Source organism: Ictalurus punctatus, chromosome 16, assembly GCF_001660625.3.
Source record: "Ictalurus punctatus breed USDA103 chromosome 16, Coco_2.0, whole genome shotgun sequence".
In the NCBI taxonomy this organism is placed as follows: Eukaryota; Metazoa; Chordata; class Actinopteri; order Siluriformes; family Ictaluridae; genus Ictalurus; species Ictalurus punctatus.
In genome coordinates, this window is record NC_030431.2 from 10563895 (window position 1) to 10585882 (window position 21988).

Genomic DNA, 21988 nt, shown 5'->3' on the forward strand with positions numbered 1-21988 from the left:
TTTTAGCAGTGCAGAGCTTACAGAGCTTACAAACTGCAGTTTTGTCATCATTCCACATAAGAGACATCATCTGTACACACAGCACAAAATCAATGTATTTTCCCGCCCTCTTTTGATTTATAGTATATAATCGGCCCTGATCATCGGATGTTTTGAAACTATCGGCCGATAGCGGGAAAAATAGCCTTTATCGGCCGATACATCGGTGCATCTTATATGTGTGTGTGTGTTATATATACACATACAGACACATTGAGAACTGGGGGGTGTAAACTTTTGAACAGGATGATGGGAGACATGTAAATACCTCATTTAGCTTCTGAAGAGAAGTACTAAAGTACTAAAGATCTTTAAACAAAATAACAATTTAAACAAATCATCCTGTTCAAGGGTTTACATCCCCCTGGGTGACATTAAGATGTATCATGTTACCTTCTTGAGCATCAGTGAATGTTTGCACCTTTTGTAATAGTTGTGTACGAGTCCCTCAGTTGTCCTCAGTGTGAAAAGATGGATCTCAACATCATATAGCCACTGTTGGAAAGGGGTCAAATATGCAGAATATGCCGGAAAAGCAAAGAATGTGCAAGACTTGGAGGATTTTTCTGAAGAACAGTGGGCAGTTTAAGTGCTCAGGACAACCAAGGGACTCATGAACAACTATCACAAAACTAAAAAAATCAGTTGTGGATCATCCAGGTAACACCACACAGTATTAAGAATCAAGGGTATGTAAACTTTTGAACGTGGTAATTTTTTTTATAAATTGAGCTATTGTCTTGACTTATGGACTATATGTAAACATCTGTTATGTGAAATAGCTTATTCAGGACAGTACTAAATAAAAAATAACATAGGATTTTTATGATCCGCCCTATTTTGTTAAAAGTATTAAGATTTTGCAGATTCTACAGGGGGTATGAAACCTTTTGGGCACAACTGTAGTTTTTACATACATACATATATACATATATATATATATATATATATATATATATATATATATATATATATATATATATATATATATATATATACACACACATACATACATACATACACACACACACATACATACATACACGCGCACACACACACACACACACACACTTCAAAATAAGAATGGTGAAGGTGGTCAGTAGACAGGAAGATGGGCTTGTTGTGGATTATAGTACTCACAGCCAGCTGAGCAGAGGCATGTAGTTACAAAGGCTCGGTTCAGACAGCTGTACCAGGGATGTGTTCACCAGGGACCTATGAGAAACACACATATTAAATCAATAATAATAATAATAATAAAATATTAAATCCATCTACTTCAGCCATTGCAGAAAAAAAAAACACTGAACATATTCTCCTGTAGACTATTTGCAGATTCTCCTATAGAATATATTTTCACACGATTTCACACACTTCAACTCCCATCCATCACATCCAAGACCGCTAAATAAAGAAAAGACTTCTAACAAGCTGTTACGGCCTGTGCCTTGAGTGTGTTTCTTCTCCTACATGGGACGTCATGACTCTGCTATTCTCTTTACGAGTATCATTGTTTAGGTCTGCCCCTGTGCACCTGCATAAGCATTGCTGATTAAGTCTATTAATGACTACGTTTACATGGACAGCAGTAATCTAATTACTGACCTTACTCTGTGTAAGATAATAATGTGATTAAGGTGTTTACATGAGTCGCTGTTAGAATACTCCTGTCATGTTCCCGTTCTACATGTTTTAGAACATAATTAGATTAACAGCCTGCGTCATTACGTCACCGCGCCACGACGTCCGACGTCCCTCCCGAATTTCACGTAACAACATACAGTTCGTCTTCGTTATGGTACCGTATACCGTTTTGGGTGTTTTTATTTATTATTTTTTTTACGAATGCTTTAAGTGCAGTTAATTATTTGTCATGCTATACGTGCTAATAGACAACTGCTTGAAGCGGTGGGTGTGTCCCAAATCGCGTAGTTACTGTCTATATAGTAGCCGAGATACATGTATTTTTCCCTACTACAGGCCTATAGTAGGAAAGTCTGCGATTTGGGACACAGCCGAACTCTCTTGTTCGCCGTAAAACTGCCGTGTGTGATCGTGTCCTGTCGCAAAATGCGGTGAAAACTCCCACACGACGCTCATAATGTGATTAAGGTGTTTACATGTCACTACTACACATAATGCGACTAAAACAGGAGTACTCCACCTGTCTTAATTAGATTATGACCTTAATTAGATTAAGGTAAGTAAAAATTGCTGTTTACATGGTAGTTTCTTAATTAGAGTATGGTCTTAATCGGATTAAGAGTGGATTATTGTTGTCCATGTAAACACAGCTAATGACGCTGATTCAGGGCATGGAAGGAGAGAGATGATTAACCAGCAAACAAGTTTTGTTTTCCTTTTCTTTATGTTCTTTCTTAAATGCAGTTATTGTTAATTTTGGTTGCTTCTATATTTTGGAGTTGTCCTATTGTTGTTGTTATTGTCTTTTTTATTATTATTATTTTAGAAACATTTTTGTTCTTTTTCTCTTGTCATGATGCATGTTTTTTCAATTATCCTTTGTGTACTGAATAATTTTGTTAGTTAATAAATGTTTACACATAGTAGTTTGGTTTCACGTGTCCTACGTTATGTTACGTTCCCATTCCTGCCAAATTTAAAATAGAGGTTTGTAACATAAGCTGATAATTGTAGAAATGCAGAAATGATTACATCTTTCAAAAACAGTCAGTGAGCAATCACACACTGATGCCAGGCTTAAGATCTAGCTTCTGCTGAACATTATTGCAAGCATTTCATGCAATCCTTCCTGTTTTCTATTAAATAAGCAGCAAATAAGAGGCATTTTTGTCAGAACTCCTGAAAAATGACACCACGGGTTTACTGCTGGGGAAAAAAAACAACAACAACAAAGCACATTTTCAAACAAAAGCAGCACTGGAAGCAAAACAAATTGGTGAAAAGAGACAAGGAAATAAATAACAGAGCTATATCCACGAGGACACTTCTGTGCGCCCTGAGATTGCAGCTAGTCCATTCAGCAATGAGTTCACTGAAGATAAATTAAAATATAAAAGTAAGCCATTATATATATATATATATATATATATATATATATATATATATATATATATATTATATTATATTTTTTATATATATTATATTATATTTTTTATATATATATATATATATATATATATATATATATATATATATATACACACACACACACACACACACACAATACACTATAAGCCAGCAGCAGGGAAAGTGCAGGTAGAGATGACAGTAGATATGTTAAAAGAAAGGGAAAATAAAATATAAATGCACATTTGTGAGGGATGCAAGACTTAACTAGTTACAATAACTGTTATTCATACAGGTTTACATATATTAATAATCACTGAACAGAAATAAAAATAGAAGCGCAATAGTGCACATGCAGCCAGTGGAACATCAACTTTAGTGATGTTACGTTGTCAGAACCAATTAAGTACCTACATTTGAATGTGTATAGTTTTTTTGTGTGTAGATTTAAAAAAAAAAATAAATAAATTTAAATATACAATATGCTGCAGTAGTTTGAGTATGGTTTGTTCTTTGTTTGGGGGGATTGTGTGGTGGGCCTTGTGGAGAAAATACTTTGAATATGTCTGTTCTAACAGAAAAGGTGACTATATAAAAAAAAGAACTGTAGTGCTGTCTGATGGAGCTGTACAATTCTCAAGCATCATATAGTATTTAATAAGGATGTCAATCAAGATTTATATCCAGTGGAATTAATTATTCCAGTGTAATAAACATAGATTATTATTATTATTATTATTATTATTATTATTATTATTATTATTATTATTTATTTATTGTTATTTATTTATTTATACATAAGATAGCAGTGAAGCAATAATCTACAATGATAAATCAAAGTACTTTGTGAAGCTGCACAAAGTAAAAGCAGACGAAATAAAAATCTACAATTAATTTTTAAGTACTTACTTACAGACTTTACTCAAAAAATATAACCGATTTCAGGCCAAAGAAATTATCATGAGAGAGATTCTCAAAAAGACCATTCACATAGCTATCACAAATCAATACAGCATTACAGCTGAGTAGTCTCATATAAACATTGATCAGATGAAATTATTAATCAATACAATTACTCACAGAAACATTAACGACTTGAGGCCACTGAAAATATCATGAGAGATGCTCCTTATGGGGTTGTGATCCAGCACTCTGAGAAGAAATGTTTTAAGACATGAGTCTGCAATATTATCTTTTTGTCTGTAAATACAATCTTAGTAAAGTTAGAACCGTTAGGGTTTCTTTGGTTGTCTCCCTGATGGAACACTTAAAGGTGCCATGTAAAAACCAAGAACAGAGTGTTTCACTATAAAGAGAAGCTTTGTAGAAGCCATAAAACATTAATGAACACTTGAAGAATCCTTTTGTAAGACTGTAGCTTATGAATACTGTTTCTTGTATAATGTGTAAATTTCAATATATAAAAGTGACTTGACCCACTATGATTGATATGATTGACTGTGGATATTTATTAATAATAACAAGTAATAATAATAATAATAATAATAATAATAATAATAATGATGATAAGTAAGGAATTAAACATCTCTTACACGCCAATTAACGTAAAAATTAGTTGTAAAATGTTCCTCCAGCTGTTTCTTTTTAGTAACACTTACTTTTCCAGCCTTTTCTTACCCCCTTTCCAACTTTTTTGAGAAAAAAAAAAATCTTAAAATGGCAAATTTACTCACTTTAAACATTTGATATGTTTTTTATGTTCTATTGTGAATAGCATGTGGGTTTATGGGATTTGCAAATCATTGCATTCTGTTTTTATTTACATTTTACACAGCGTCCAATTTTTTTGGAATCGGGGTTGTATAATTTAAGTTTTAAATGAAAAAAAAATACATTTAAAATGTTAAAACATTTCCTAACAGCACATCTCACCATACTGTATCAACAATTACATTTTTTTAATTGATAAATAACAACACATTTTCTTAATCCATTAATTTTAATTAGCCTTAGATTGTGTGCAGTATATTAATATAAACCATCATTTATAAAATTGTATACAAAGTTTGGGCACCCCTGGTCAAAATGGCACATTTTGATTTTTGAAGTGCAAAGAAACCAACACAACCTTTTTTTTTTTTTAATTGTGCAAAGATTAATGCATAGTTACTTTATATATGATAAACAATAGAAAAAAATGTGGCATGTCCAAAAGTTTGTAAACTATTCCAGTTGTAAAGTATCAAAATGTACATAACTTGTTAGGTTAAGTAATAAAACCTTTAAAAGCTATTCCTTTAAAGGCTATTAAAAGATATCAAAGCATTTCTAACTTGCAGTTTTCACTGTTTAAAATATCATTGAGAAATGGCAGTTAAATGCAGCAGTGGAAGTCAAGACAAGCTCTGGAAAACTCACAAAGAGAACTGCCTATATGCTGATCAGAAAGGCAAAGCAAAAGCACACGTGACACCTGCAGAATGATTTAGTTGACACAGGAGTGGTGGAGAAACCATACTACTTTATAGTGTTGCCTGAATCATTAAAAAAATTAAAGGAATCCTTACCTGCAACCTCGTCACAAAAATCAATTTGTAAAATAAGCAAAACATCTAAAATGCCAGAGGCATTTTGGAAACAAGTGCTGCAGACTAACAACGTAAAAATGGAACTCTTTGGCCACAAATCACCAAAGGTATGTTTGGAGAAAAAATGAGCAGCATTTAATAAAAAGAAAACCTTGCCAACTGTTTAGCATAGGGCAGGATCTGTTATGCTTTGGGTTGTGTGGCAGCCAGCAGCACAGGAAATATTGTACAGGTACATAGAAGAATGGATCCTAGTAAATATCAGCAAATTCTGGAAGCAAATGCAACACATTTTTTAAAACGGCTGGCTTCTACAAGAAGACAATGATCAAAACATATCTCAAAATCCACCTTGAACCACTTCAAGAAAGATAAAAGTTAAAGCTGTTGGAATGGCCCTCACAGTCCCGTGATTTGAATATCAATGAAAACCTGTGGATAGATTTTAAACATACTGTGCATGCAAGACAGCCCAAAAAATATTTCAAAACTTTGGGAAATAGACGTATGAGTGCTGCCAGCATTGCTGCAGAGCTTGAAGGGGTGGGAGGGTCAGCCTGTCAGTGTTTGGTCTGCATGGTTGCATGGTTGCCGTCCTAGAAGGTAGCCTCTTCTAAAGATGATGCACAAGAAAGCCTGCAAACAGTTTGCTGAAGACAAGCAGACTAAGGACATGGATTACTGAACCATATCCTGTGGTCTGATGAGACCAAGATAAACTTATTTGGTTCACATGGTGTCAAGTGTGTGTGGCGGCAACCAGGTGAGGAGTACAAAGACAAGTGTGTCTTGCCTACAGTCAAGCATTGTGGTGGGAGTGTCATGATCTGGGGCTGCATGAGTGCTGCCGGCACTGGGGAGCTACAGCTCATTGAGGGAACCATGAATGCCAACATGTACTGTGATATCCCTTTGGAGACTGGGCCTCAGGGCAGTATTCCAGCATGATAACGACCCCAAACACACCTCCAAGATGACCACTGCCTTGCTAAAGAAGCTGAGGGTGAAGGTGAAGTACTAAACACTATTGAGCATCTGTGGGGCATCCTCAACGGAAGGTGGGGGAGCACAATGTTTCTACCATCCACCAGCTCCATGATGTCGTCATGGAGGAGTGGAAGAGGATCCAGTGGCAACCTGTGAAGCTCTGGTGAACTCCATGACCAAGAGGGTTAAGGCAGTGCTGGAAAATAATGGTGGCCATACAAAATATTGACACTTTGGGCACAATTTGGACATTTTCACTTAGGGGTTTTCACTTCTATTGCCAATGGTTTAGACATTAATGGCTGTGTGTTGAGTTATTTTGAGGGGACAGCAAATTTACACTGTTATACAAGCTGTACACTCATTACTTTATATTGTAGCAAAGTGTCATTTCTTCAGTGTTGTTACATGAAAAGACATAATCAAAAATTTACAAAAACATGAGGGGTGTACCCACTTTTGTGAGATACTGTATGTATCTTAAAATGTCATGTCTGTGAAGTGTTTGCTGTACTCACAGCCATTGTAATTTATGGAGATCTCTGAATACATCAGGAACCAAGGAAGTGATGTAGTTCTGACTTAGGAACCTGTATAGAAAAAAGGCCACATAAGGAATCATCAAGAAAACATAGCAGAAAGTGTCTTTGGTGGTAGTAAAATTTTTCCACAAATGCTTACATGTTACTATACCACACAAGTTTCTCAATAATCAAAGCTTAGTAGTTTTTACCCAAGCCATTGGTGCAAAATGTAAAACTTATTATTATTATTTTTTAATAACAGAGATCATCCAAGATTTGAGAATGAGAGGCAAATTACAAATATTGTTCCAGAACACAGAATTCTCTGGTCTTTGTTTATACTGTACTTTACCTGATTTTATCTTTAGTCTGCTATCCTAAATGGTTGACTTTACTTTATGTATATAAAGTGAGGTCCAAAAGACTAAGACCACACTGAAAATCTGGGAATTTGTTAATTTGTCAATTAAAATAGGATATAAACAGATTGTATTAGAATTTTGAAATATTTTTTTTTTTAAAAATTAAAGTAAATGTTCAATATCTTGTATATTTATTATTCAAGTCTCTGCACTTTTTATAGGTCCCTATTTAAATGTACACTGTTTTGAGACATTGATTGTGTTAACTGCTTTGTACAAAAGATCAGATGTTCCTCATTCATTTTCTTCTCTTGAAGCATGTGTTCAGACAACACTGACAGATTTGATCTAAAATGGATAATTAGGTTGAGGAGTCCATGCCAGCTCAAGTCCACAGTATTATTAAAGCAAAAAGGGACATAACAAATACTAAGAAACTCATTCATGTAAATATTTAAAATAAAATGTATTTTTCACTCAAGCTGTTTTCAATAATATAATTTGCAATGAAAATTGTTGTATTAAATTAGAAAGAATGTAAAATAGGGGCATTTTCACAAGTGCTCTCAGACATTTGGACCCCACTGTATATTTACTTACTTTAATTTTTTTAAAAAGTTAACATGTAGCTATATAAATAGTGTATGCCACTTCAGTGCATTTACTACTAGCTGATGTATATGATGACACCAGCATACACATTGGGATGGAAATATCTCGTGTACAGACTTAATTTCATTTAGCTCTCAATATAAAGATAAAGATTAATAGAATGTGCATATAGTTTGGAGGCGTGCGTTAGGGCATTTTAGACTACAGATACAGTATACCGTAATGTTTATAATAAACTAAGATTAAAAATAAATATAAAAATTATAAATTGATATTTGGTTCAGAATACAGAACTAAAAGATTAATTATAAAAAGAGAATTTTAGTGTGCAGAGACAAGTTGTGAAAAAAAGAAACCATTATTCAAAGGTGAGAAAAACATTAAAATATTTCATCTGTAAACACATTTATACACATGTTTGTCATACTCTATTACACATTTTCTCAGTTGATTGTGTGCAATGCTTTTTTTTTTTATCTCTTCTTTCCCTTTCAGCTCTTGCTGAGTTTAGGAAATGGATTCAAAGATGTTGAGACTATTTTGAGTTTTGTTAATATTGTTAATGTTATTGTTAAAATCTGCACCATCACAGAGCAATTGACTGTATTGCTGAATAAAACACACATTTCAGGGCAGAATGGGGGGTTGTTTGTTCCATCAAGCTCTGATGGATTAGCAAAATGATCAATGCCCAAACTGTTTGGGACCGAAACATTTATGACTGGCACTCACAGAGCCCTGCTCTAACTGACTTTTTTCTTAAGTTCTCAGTCATCCATTGGAAATAATCTTCTGATTATTGTTTAAATGACATGTTTAAATAAGCCTCTGACAAGCAACGATTAAAGGTATTGTTTGCAGCACACGTTTAAACGTATAATATATATATATATATATATATATATATATATATATATATATATATATATATATATATATATATATATATATATATAAAATCTGTATTCTATGCACACCAAATATGACGCAAGTGGTGAACAAACGTGACTGGTGTCTAAACAAAGATGTGACAAAGATGTGAAGGATGCATATTTCCACATTTCAATTGTTGAGGTGCGATTCCTCTGCTTCCACATAAGAGCAGTATCTTATCAGTTCAGGTTGTTTAGCACCTAGCATGTTCACAAAATGTGCTAGAGTTTCCCTATAACCAAGGATGCTGAGGGTGATGCAGCAACCATGGTTTTCAGGATTCCTTTAAAAGCAACTGCTATAATAATAATAATAATAATAATAATAATAATAATAATAATAATAATAATAATAATAATAATAATAATAATAAGATGAAGAAGAAGAAGAAGAAGATTGTATTTAGACAGTTTTAAAAATTGAGTATTTTGAGCAGCTTTTGAGTTTGTATGTCAGAGGTAGTTTGTTTACTTTATGTTTCATTTATATTTTTTTCAGCAGTGTTGAAGTAATGTTGAAGTCACCTAGATATAGTACCAGGTATTTGCCTAAGCAAATCACAACCATATCATCACAAAAAATATATCTGATTTTTTTTCTAGAGTTCCACATGTATGCTGCATACAATTCTGTATGCAGCATGACTGGCTGCTGTGTGGATGGTCCAAACAGCAAATGGTGATTCTGTAGTGTTGCTTAGAAGTCTTTGTTAGTCTATGCCAGAGATTCTCAACCTTTTGTAACTAAAGCCCCCCCCCCAAGGCTCCCCTGTCATGTGGCATATACAGTATCTTACAAAAGTGAGTACACCCCTTACATTTTTGTAAATATTTGATTATATCTTTTCATGTGACAACACTGAAGAAATGACACTTTGCAACAATGTAGTGAGTGTACAGCTTGTATAACAGTGTAAATTTGCTGTCCCCTCAAAATAACTCAACACACAGCCATTAATGTCTAAACCGCTGGCAACAAAAGTGACTACACCCCCAAGTGAAAATGTCCAAATTGGGCCCAATTAGCTATTTTCCCTCCCCGGTGTCATGTGACTTGTTAGTGTTACAAGGTCTCAGGTGTGAATGGGGAGCAGGTGTGTTAAATTTGGTGTCATCGCTCTCACACTCCCTCATACTGGTCACTGGAAGTTCAACATGGCACCTCATGGCAAAGAGCTATCTGAGGATCTGAAAAAAAAGAATTGTTGCTCTACATAAGCAACATAAGCAACAATGTAATCTAGCTATAAGAAGATTGCCAAAACCCTGACACTGAGATGCAGCACGGTGGCCAAGACCATACAGAGGTTTAACAGGACAGGTTCGACTCAGAACAGGCCTCGCCATGGTCGACCAAAGAAGTTGAGTACACGTACTCAGCGTCATATCCAGAGGTTGTCTTTGGGAAATAGACGTGTGAATGCTGCCAGCATTGCTGCAGAGGTTGAAGGGGTGGGGGGTCAGACTGTCAGTGCTCAGACCATACACCACACACTGCATCAAATTGGTCTGCATGGCTGTCGTCCCAGAAGGAAGCCTCTTCTAAAGATGATGCACAGGAAAGCCAGCAAACAGTTTGCTGAAGACAAGTAGACTAAAAACATGGATTACAGGAACCACTTAACCGCTCAATGAACCATGTACTGTGGTCTGATGAGACCAAGATAAACTTATTTGGTTCAGATGGTGTCAAGCGTGTGTGGCGGCAACCAGGTGAGGAGTACAAAGACAAGTGTGTCTTGCCTACAGTCAAGCATTGTGGTGGGAGTGTCATGGTCTGGGGCTGCACGAGTGCTGCTGGCACTGGGGAGCTACAGTTCATTGAGGGAACCATGAATGCCAATATGTACTGTGACATACTGAAGCAGAGCATGATCCTCTCCCTTTGGAGACTGGGCCACAGGGCAGTATTCCAGCATGATAATGACTTTTGCCTTGCTAAAGAAGCTGAGGGTGAAGGTGATGGACTGGCCAATCATGTCTCCAGACCTAAACCCTATTGAGCATCTGTGGGGTAATCTTGAACGGAAGGTGGAGGAGCACAAGGTCTCCAACATCCACCAGCTCCGTGATGTCGTCATGGAGGAGTGGAAGAGGACTCCAGTGGCAACCTGTGAAGCTCTGGTGAACTCCATGCCCTAGAGAGTTAAGGCAGTGCTGGAAAATAATGGTGGCCATACAAAATATTGACACTTTGGGCCCAATTTGGACATCTGTTTTTGATAGATAGATTTTTTTTTTCTCTTTTGTTTCTTGTACTTTTTTAATTACTTTTCATAACTTTTATGATTTTTTTAAAGATAACTTTTATAAAACTATATAACAGACATGTATGGAACATCAATTATCAAAAACGTTTCTGAACACTATAACTACTTTGACCAAGAGACTAGGCTGTAATACCGTGTACTATTTTACATGTAAAACATGTTGCATTACATTCGTCTTCCATTCTAAAAACATTTGTATATGAATTATGTAAATTGGGATGAAGGACGCATATCGTTAGCCATGACATTGTTAAATCAATCAGTGGGACACCTGCGCTTGCTTTTTTTTTTTTTTTACATTCACGTCTGTGTCAACTGCCGTATGATCAACGGTATGTGCTGCTCTGGCTCTCAATCGCTCACTGAACAGAGCAGACACAGAGAGAGGTGTGACTGCAGCGGGAAAGCAAGATCTCGTGCATGTAAGACAGTACTGGCCACATTTGGAAAGTTCCTAAGGTTTGTCCAAAAAGTCACTAGATTTGTCACTAGGCGCTTTTTATTTTTTTTTGCTAAAGGGGTCTGAAAAAAGTTGCTAAGTTGGCAACGCTGGTCCGCACTGACAGCTAGATAAAAGGCAGGCTAAGCTCTGCCTCTCCCCAGCAAAAAGAAAATACAGTAGGAGAGAGAACACAGACATTTTCATTTATGCACAATCTATCCGAAAAGCAATAAAAATACACAGAGTACCCAAATGATGCCCTGTCTATGTTTTTTTTCTTGAAAACAATTTGCACCCCCCTTCTGATCTCTTGTGGTGACTGTCAATAACCCTCCCCCTCAATAGAGTACAGCATGAACCCATTTGTTCTGAGGGTAAGATAGGGTACATTATTTATTATTATTTTTATATAATTCAATTTAAGTTTTAAAATTTAGGCACTGCATACCAATAACTACTCAGTTAAATGAAAGGACACACATGGCAAAATAGATTATGGTTTTTTAAAAAAAAATACATTTTATAATTGCTATAAATTTTAATTTCGATGTAACCCATCCACTGTATTTTATTTTTGCCTTATTTTTGATGGAAAAAGTATTTGTTTTGTGATGTCCCAAATACTTGAGAAATGTTATGAGTTCTGGCAGAATCTAAACAATCCTGAGATGACAGTCTTTAGTTACTGTGTGTTCCACAACAAAGAGACAGAGAAACTCAAGTTTCATGTGCAGATAGACAGTTTATTACTTTGAAAGATTGCATGCAGCTTTTGTTGATGTCATTGCTATTTTCTTTATACGAAAGCTATTTTGCATAATAGTCAGACTGTAGACGCCAACATCTACACCACTAGTGGGCCTGAAAAGACAGACTATGTGTGTGAGCAATTCTTATTCTCATTAGGGTACAAAATTAACACAATGAGTAATTAGCAAGTGCTGAAAGTGACAGCACTATCAAAAATTTAACAAATTCCTCCAAACTCAGGTAACTGCTCTCAAAACAGTTAACACAGTGATGTGAACACTTTGTAATTGTCCTAAACTGATTGCACATTTTCCTTAATTTCCTACAAATTACAAATCACATGCAACGTTTTCTCAAAACACCGTGCAGAAAATTCTCAAATGTTTTCACAGTAGTTCATACAGCCAACCAAAACTTTAATATATCAGGAAAAACAATTTCAGATCTTGTTATTGGTCTTTACAAAAATCACAAACATTTGTGTACCATTTTTCCAAACACAAAACTGTTATTTGTTAAATTCTCAGTTGCACATGGTATGTTTTCAGTTAGCTCCAAATTCATATCTGATGAGTTAATAATGAACACAACACAATAAATGCAAATTTCCTAATTGTTTACACAGCTGACTTATTTGCAACAACTATAAATCAGGGAAAGAAAAAGAACAAAGAATAATAATAACAAGAATGAGAAGGGGAAAGAATAGGTGTAAGAGTGAGAGGTGGTGGAGAGGGTAGAAGAAGAGTATTAATGAGAGGGAGAGGAACAGCTGAAGAGGTAGAAATAGATGACGGGAGATGAGTAGAGGGTCTAGGAAGAGCAGATGGTGCAAGAAGAGTTGAATATGTAGGAGAAGAAGCAAGAAGGATGTAGGAAGAGGAGAAGAGGGAGGAGTAGAGGGAGAAGAGATGGGTAGATTGGAGGGCTATGGTATAGTGGAAAGAGCAAGAGAAGAAAATATAAAAGACATGGACAGAGAGGAAGGGGAGAGCAAGGTGTAAGAGGAGGGAGGAGAGGTAGGGAACAGACGTGTCTCAAATGAAATCAGAGCCAACCTTATTGACCATGGTCTCTCCTTGAGAGAAGCTAGACAGACCCACGTTGGCTTCAATTATTTGCACATTTCAGAGGGAAAACCGGTAAATAACTATATAATTCTACTTCTACAGTGAGAGTCTATTAGTCTTGTTTCAGTTTTACAATTGCAATTCCAAAAAAGTTGGGCCACTGTGTAAAATGTAAATATAAACAGAATGCAATGATTTGCAAATCTCATAAACCCATATGTTATTCACAGTAGAACATAGAAAACATATCAAATGTTTAAAACCTCTTTTACCGGTAGCCAAAAAATGGCATTTTTGTCTGTTTTGGGGTACTTGTGTTCAGCATTGATTTGTTCTGTGATCTCACACACCACAGTAGTGGTTAATGGCTCATATGAAAGTAGACACTTAAGACTTTAAGAATTAGCAGTTATTTCAAGTATTTCTTCTTTGAACTAGCCTACCTAGGGCAATATATTCAGAATTTAAAAAAAAAAAAAAAAAAATTATTAAAAAAAAAATACTTTTAACACAAATGTTGTATCTTCCCAGCAAATGTTGATATCATCCCCATTCTGGTCTCAGAGATGCCCCAAGTACTTGTCCATGAACACCCAAAATATGAGGACATTATCTCTAACCACTAAAATTGTGTGTAAGGTTATCCAAACACAGGTAAAAACCTTTCCAAAAATGGCACAAAACCTCTCCAAATGGCACCAAACGTCTCTAAATGGCACAAAGCTTATAAAAATGGCACAAAGCCTTTAAATTTTGCAGACTTCTAGAAATAGCCAACTTTATTTTTTAAAAGGCACAAAATAACCTCTCCAAATGGCACCAAATGAAAACAAATGGCAGTAGCATGAACTCTGTTACAAAATGTGTAATTTCACACACACAAAAAAGTCTGAAACATACTTATAAAATATAATGTTTATTAAAAATAGTGCCAGAGCCCCAGGTGAAGGAGCACTTGCTCTCCGAATGGCTCAAATGATAGACACACGAGTGACCCCTCTCCTCTGACTTCTCTGGGAGGTAGACAGAGCCCCTCAACTCAATCCACATAGTCTTCCTCCACCCCCCCCAAAAAAAAAAAAAACAACAACAACAACAACAACAACAACAACAACAACAAAAAAGAGTCACTCGGAAATAACTGCTGTGTACTTTATTTTATTTTTCGGAAATAACTGCTCCAGAAGCTGTGACGCATTCAGGCTTTTTCGAGAGCACACCGCCTCTATAAAACGCGGATAAATCGCACACTGAGCGAAAACCAGTAGAAAACTAGCGATCAGAAAAAACTGCCAAACATGCAAAAACCTGCTGTATAAAGTTCTTCAGAAAGACCGTTAGAGCGGAGCTGCCCTTTCCTGATAGTTTCTCTGCACGGCCCTGTACCGCTGACACACAACTCAAGCCGCACGCGTTAAAAATTTAGTTGTGCTGATTACGCGTTTGATTTTCTCAGCCTCTGAGTGGTCAATCATGTCGAGTTTGGGTTTGTTTGAAAGCTAGAAGTGTCTACAATTGGTCCATGTGGGTGTCAATCAAGTTAGACTGCCAGATTATAATTTAGGAGGCGGATTGTTCAGCATAGCCAAAGCAGATGAGCGGTTTTTTTTTTTTTTTTTAATGGTGTCTCAGTTCAGTTTATGACTAATTACTAAATTCCAGAGGGGTGGGATACCAAAACACTTAATGCATTTTGAAGAGGACATTCGTGACTAAATATGGAACTTTGCATTTGTTTCTTCAATAAAGCTGATGGACTTTATACCGATGGAAATGTGCATGATTTATAAAACCGCGAGCGAACTGGATTTTCGTCTATGTGGGTAATGTAAGGTAGTAAACGTTTATACAAGTCCGATCTTGGGTTTAAATGATATAATTTTATTGTGGCAGTTGTATACGGTGTTGTACTATCAAAAAAGCTTTAGTCGTGCTCTCCGATTTATCTCTGTCCCAGTGTTTTTGTGGAGAGGTGTAAATTGTTTGCCCAGCAGGGAGCTCAAACTCCGCCAGTGTCTCATCCCCCTGCTCACCAGCAGTTAAGCACACAGACATGAAACTACACACAGAGATAGGCACAAGTATCCTGACTAATCTCGTACCAGAACTGCGGTGATACAATAATTAATTTGTTTATACTAATTGAAAATGTCCGATAAGTCGTTTTCCATTCCGCCGGCGGAATGAATTCTAGTGTCGGGGTGAAAAGGGTTAAACTGAGGGAATGTGCCATTTTAAGGAAAACGTAAGGTCATTTTGAATATGATGGCCGCAACACGTTTCAAAAAAGTTGGGACAGAGGTAAGAAAAGGCTGGATAAGTGTTACTAAGAAGAATCAGCTGGATGGACATTCGGCAACTAATTAGGTTAATTGGCAACAGGTCAGTAACATGATATAAAAAAAAAGAGAGTATCTTAGAGAGACGGAGTCTCTCAGAAGAAAAGATGGGATAGAATCTGGATGGAAGCATATGTTGCTCTAAAATCTGTATACACCTTTCAGCATTGATGGTGCCTTTCCAGTTGTGCAAGCTGCCCATTCCATAGGCACTAATGCACCCCCATACCATCAAAGATGCAGGTCCCTATCCTCTTTAGTTTAGAAGATGCAGCATCCATGGTTTCCAAAAAGAATAGAAAATTTCGATTCGTCTACCCACAGACCAGCTTTCCACTTTGCTTCAGTCTGTTTTAAATGAGCTTTGGCCCAGAGAAGATGGCTGCGTTTCCGGATCATGTTCACATATAGCTTCTTCTTTGTACGATAGAGCTTTAACCAGCATTTGTGGATGGCATGGCATACTGTGTTCACTGGAGGTGTTTCTGAGCCCATGCAGTGATTTCCATTACAGAATCATGCCTGTTTTTAAATGCAGTGCCTCCTGAGGGCCCAAAGATCACGGGCATGCAATATTGATTTTCACCCCTGTCCCTTGCGCACAGAGATTTCTCCAGAGTCTCTGAATCTTTTGATGATATATACTGTAGATGATGAGATAGTAATGGTCTTTGAAATTTTATGCTGAGGAACATTATTCAGAAATTGATGACGCAGTTTTTCGCAGATTGGTGAACCCATCTTTACTTCTAAAAGAATCTGCCTCTCTAAGATACTATATTTATACCCAGTCATGTTATTGACCTGTTGCCAGTTAACCTCCAGCTGTTTCTTTTTAGTAACACATTTCCAGCCTTTTGTTACCCCTTCCCAACTTTTTTGGGACATGCTGTGGCCATCAAATTCAAAATTACCTTATTTTTTCCTTAAAATGGTACTTTTCCTCAGTTTAAACATTTTATATGTTTTCTATGTTCTATTGTGAAGAACATATGGGTTTATGACATTTACAGTTCATTGCATTCTGTTTTTATTTACATTTTACACAGCATCTCACCTTTTTTGGAATTGGGGTTGTAGTTTTCTACTGTAAATGTTCCTGCTTGTCCAAACGTTTTTCAGAATTGAAGTTCGAGAACATTCAGGTGGACGAACAAGACTAATTTCAATTGAACAAGCATGCCATTGTTGTCATGGTGGCTCAGAACACCCATTTACATTTATTAATTTAGCAGATGCTTTTATCCAAAGTGACTTACAAATGAGAAAATACAAGCAGAGCGATATCAAGCAGAGAACAATACAAGTAGTGCTATGACAGTCTTTAGTTACTGTGTGTTCCACAACACCCTCCACCTCAAAGAAATTCAGCAAAAAATAATACAGGATAAGAATAAATCAACCATTCCACAATATTCACCAATGGAGTCTCTCCACAACTGATCGTGTTCTATGCCATCCGAATTAAGCAGGTATACAAAGTGCCCTTTGTAAGGAATGCCGTTAGAGTGAATGAGTTGCGATTCCAGTTTGTTCAAGTACGTGCAAGCCAATGACAGCACTTTTATGATAAACACAAAGATATTTTATTCCTGGATATTATGTGTCCATATACTACTCCATTCTAGCTGAAAAGATTCAGTACTGTATTAAAGTGAAAACTCAGACTTCAGCAACAGTTTAATATCAACAAAAAAATTACATTGTACCCTGTGTTCTTTTTACTCTAAAGAATTTTGGAGTTGGATATCAGTGCAACTCATTAAGAGTACCTATATATTGATAAAGTTGGCTTCAATCTTCACAAAAAATGGAGAAGAAGGAGAAATGTGATTGGCCATTGTGCCACAGTCAATGTTCCTGGACAATGAGGAGGCATCACTGTGTATGCTGCAATTTCAACCATTGGTGGTGTGGCACACACTGCTGTCTTGGGGTGATATAACACAGAAAGGCTCCTAAATTTTTTAAACTTCCTCACTGAAATCCTCTTTCTGCAGGGTGATCAGGAGCAAATTTAGTGAAATTCTGTAGGTGTTTGGGACAATGTCCAATTCAACCATTCTGCACTGGTGCAAGAGTGGTTTGAGCAGCACCCACATTTCAGGATGGTGTTCCTTCCACCATTTTCTCCTTTCCTGAATCCAATTGAGGAGTTCTTCTCCTTTTGGAGATGGAAAGAATATGATCGCAATCCTTACAACCAAGTAAGTCTTCAAGTGATGGAAGTGGCCTGTGGAGAAATTGAGGCACAAGCATGTCAAGGATGGATCCAGCATTCACAGTGTTTTGAATGCTTGGGGGGGGGGGGGGGGGGGCAATTAACCACTTATTAATTCTAAGGGTTCACTTACTTTTCCACTGCCATTTTGAATGTTGAATGAGTGTGTTCAATAAAAGACATGAGGGATCAGAATTTGTGTTAATATTTTAGACACATTATATTTGTCAATACCCTTGACTTAGATGAAGATCAGATCACATTTTATGACAAATTTATGCAGAATACCATGAAATTCCAAAAGATTCACATACTTTTTCTTGCCACTGTGCATCTTGTGTTTTCTTGCCACACACACACACACACACACACACACACACACACACACACACACACACGGTACCTGTGAACTGCACCATCAGCATCTATTATCTGAAGCGAAGACACAATTCACAGGCCTGCCCTGGTATGACAAAGCTGTGCAAAGTCTCGTTCCCTTCTCAGCGAACAGCATTACATGCATAACCCAGACGTTCCCTTTCAAAGGGAACTCCACATTGCATTTAGCATAACACTATGGGAACGAGAATACCCACTCCGTCATACCGAGGGTACGGCCTGGTCAAAAAGACCCAAGGCTGAGGGTCAATGCAAGACAAGCCCAGGGCGGAATGAATATCCAGGCTGTAATATCGAATGAATGTGTGTCGCACAGACCACCCTGCAGCAGCACACACATCCTGTAAGGATACCCCGTTAGACAAAGCCTTCGAGGAGGTAACCCCCCTAGTGGAATGATCCCTTATGCCCAGAGGCATAGCGAGACCGCACACCTCATAAAGGGTGGTAAATCAGCCCTCCGGATTGAGACAGTAGATCCTTGCGGATGGGAATCTCCCAAGGAGTGCCATCTAGCAGGGATATTATCTCTGAGAACCACATTCGAGCTGGCCAATAAGGTGCTACTAGCAGCAGACGTAGCCCGTCTTGGCGAACTCTCACTAGAACTTGTGGGAGCAGAGCGATCAGGGGAAAAGCATATAGATGTGACCTTGGTCACATGTGCACTATGGCGTCCAGCCCTAATCGTGTGGGAAGAGTGAGGGCGAACCACAGCGGGCAGTGTGTTGTCTCATCGGAGGCGAACACATCCACTCCTGCTTGGCCAAACCTCTGCCATATGGACTCCACCACTTGTGGATGGAGCCACCAATCCCTGGGCCTCAGCCCCTGCCTCAACAGGATGTCTGCCCCCACATTCCACTTGCCCAGAATGTACACTGCACTCACTGACAAAACTTTCCCTCTGCCCAGAGAAGTATTAGTTGTGCTTGCCTGAACAGGGGGCACAGACATAATCCTCCCTGGTGGTCAATATATGAGACCACTGCTGTGTTTTCTGTAAACACATGGTGATCTCTCAATTGACGTTGACTGCTGCTGCCATAAGCTCCAATAGTCTCCAGTAGGGGGAGGGGATGGCAAGTCTCCCTGGAGGGGATGGCAAGATCCAGCAATGTTGATAGGATTGACCCTACGCATGTTGGTGATAGAAACGCCCTTATCGTAGTAGAATCCTTATAACCCCTAGACAAGTTGTCCACTGCACTAGAGAAAGCATACTTGTCTGAGGTTCAACCTGAGCCCCAAGCTCTTCATGTGGGCGAGAACAGCCGCCAGTTCCCTGGATCATGCTAGAATTAACCAGTCATCCATGTAGTTTAGTACACGGTTGCCCTGGAGTCACAATGGAGCCAGAAAGACATCCATGCACTTTGTGAAGGCGCGAGGGGATAAAGCTAGCCCGAAGGGAAGAACCCGATCTTGGTATGCGTTGCCTCCAACGAAAACCCCAGGAACTTCCTGTAACTGGGTGATATTTCTACGTGGAAATATGCACTTTTTAGATCCATCGTCTCAAACCAGTCCTCAAACTGAATCTGTGGAACGATAAGTTTGGGTATCGGCATCTTGAACCTGTATGTCCTAAGAGTACTGTTCAGATGATGCAGATCTAAAATTGACTGCATACTCCTATATATATATATATATATATATATATATATATATATATACACACACATATATATATATATATATATATATATATATACACACACATATATATATATACACATACACACACACACACACACATACACATATATGTATACACACACACCACGCGACGTGCTTAATTGCCTCGTCACCTGATCACGGCAGGCCTATAAATAGGCATGATTTTATACAAGCTTCAGATGCCGGTCGTGCGCGAGGGCGCTCCCCATAGTGTTATGTTAAACGCAACGTGGAATTCCCTTTGAAAGGGAACTGTATTGTCTGGTAAGGTGAGCCATGTTATGAAACCTCATGGCAACTTTCAAACACAGCCTCCATTAGATCCAAAGAAAAAAGACTGGCTGTCCATAAGAAAAGAAAGTATGACAAGGTTATATATGTAATGGTTCTACAACTGAATAGACGATCACCAGGACAATGTTTTGAAAACTTGGGATACTTAATTGTGTGTGATGTTCAGTGTTGGTAAGTTACTCAAAAAATTCATCCACTACAGATTATTAATTACTACTTTAAAATTTTTATCTGATCAGATTACTTTTTACATGCAGTAATCAGTAATCAGATTACTAACTTTCATAACTTATCAAACCTACAAAAATACACTACTAAGTGAAACTCATGGTTCTTTCAGTAATTTTAGTAAATGTATGACACTATCAAAAAAAGTTGCATTTATCATGACACTTGCCTCGGGTGTTGTCACTGTTTGTAGAACTACCAGACTGATAAAATATCAAACTTTTCTAACTAGGATAGTTGCTAGCCAAAGGGAGGCACAGTGCCATGCAGGGGAGCTACAGTGCCATGCAAAGTACATTATCTTTCCTTATGCTCTACTCATATCATGATCACATAAACTGGAACTCAGACATTTACATACCTTGTTTTCCTTCTCAGTATCAGAGGATGTTACTGTTTCAGTTTCAACTTTACTGGTTAAAAATATAAAAAATATATATATTTTTAAAAAAGCAGCATATATCCATTTTTCTTCACACTAATTGTGTGAGCATATCACATTTTGCAAATTGTCGTGTGCGCGCGCACTATTAAGGAAGTGTTAGGGAACAAGTAGAGAAATAATGACTAATGAGGCACATCTGCAAATTATTGTCCCTCATATATTTATGTGATCACTTACTCTCTCTCCCTGAGCAGTAAGCCAAGCAGAGTAAAAGCCAAAGCCTAGCAGTGTTGAGTGAACTGGAAAGCTGCAACATTGTTTGTTTTGAACAAAACAAAAATATTTTGAACAAAATACAAAATATTATGTTCTTGGTTGACTATAGTGCCGAAGGCACAACCACAAATAAAAAGCTCACGTGCACTCACCCTTGGTCTGCTGTGTTCTCTTTGTGGCGTATTGCCTAGATGTTACAGTGAGCAAAATGAATACGTGGATTCAAAACCATGAACACTTCTCAGAATGAACTATTCACATCAAAATACAACAAACACAGCCAGCAGAGTATGGTGCGTATATACTGTATACAGCTAGTCAGGAATTTTTTTTTTTATAGAAATTACTAACTAAATAAGAACGTTAGTGGAAACTAAATGTTGCATATACTAAACACAAATATGAACGACTGATTCATTATTTCCTCTATGAATTCAATCATAAAGGGATTTCTATACAAACATATACTCAAACAATATGATACTATAGTACAAATAAATAAATAAAATAGATCTACAATAAGTCTTTGCAGGATCTTTCCTTTCATTGTTATCTTTCATTTCATTTCAATTCAGTAA

At 37.2% G+C, this 21988-nt stretch overlaps 1 protein-coding gene across 5 annotated transcripts in view; it reads right to left on the bottom strand.

Moving 5' to 3' along the window:
* The window catches only part of rxfp2a (relaxin family peptide receptor 2a), a 141510-nt gene that overhangs the window by 38812 nt on the left and 80710 nt on the right, over positions 1-21988 (bottom strand). For 3 of the 5 annotated variants that reach the window (XM_053686675.1, XM_017489990.3, XM_017489992.3), the window contains 3 exons: positions 7145-7216; positions 4171-4242; positions 1180-1254 (listed from right to left, as the gene is read on the bottom strand). In XM_053686675.1, coding sequence (XP_053542650.1) covers positions 1180-1254; positions 4171-4242; positions 7145-7216 — 219 coding nt within the window. The remainder of the gene's footprint in view (positions 1-1179; positions 1255-4170; positions 4243-7144; positions 7217-21988) is intronic. The other 2 variants (XM_047160690.2, XM_047160689.2) reach the window with 2 other exon arrangements.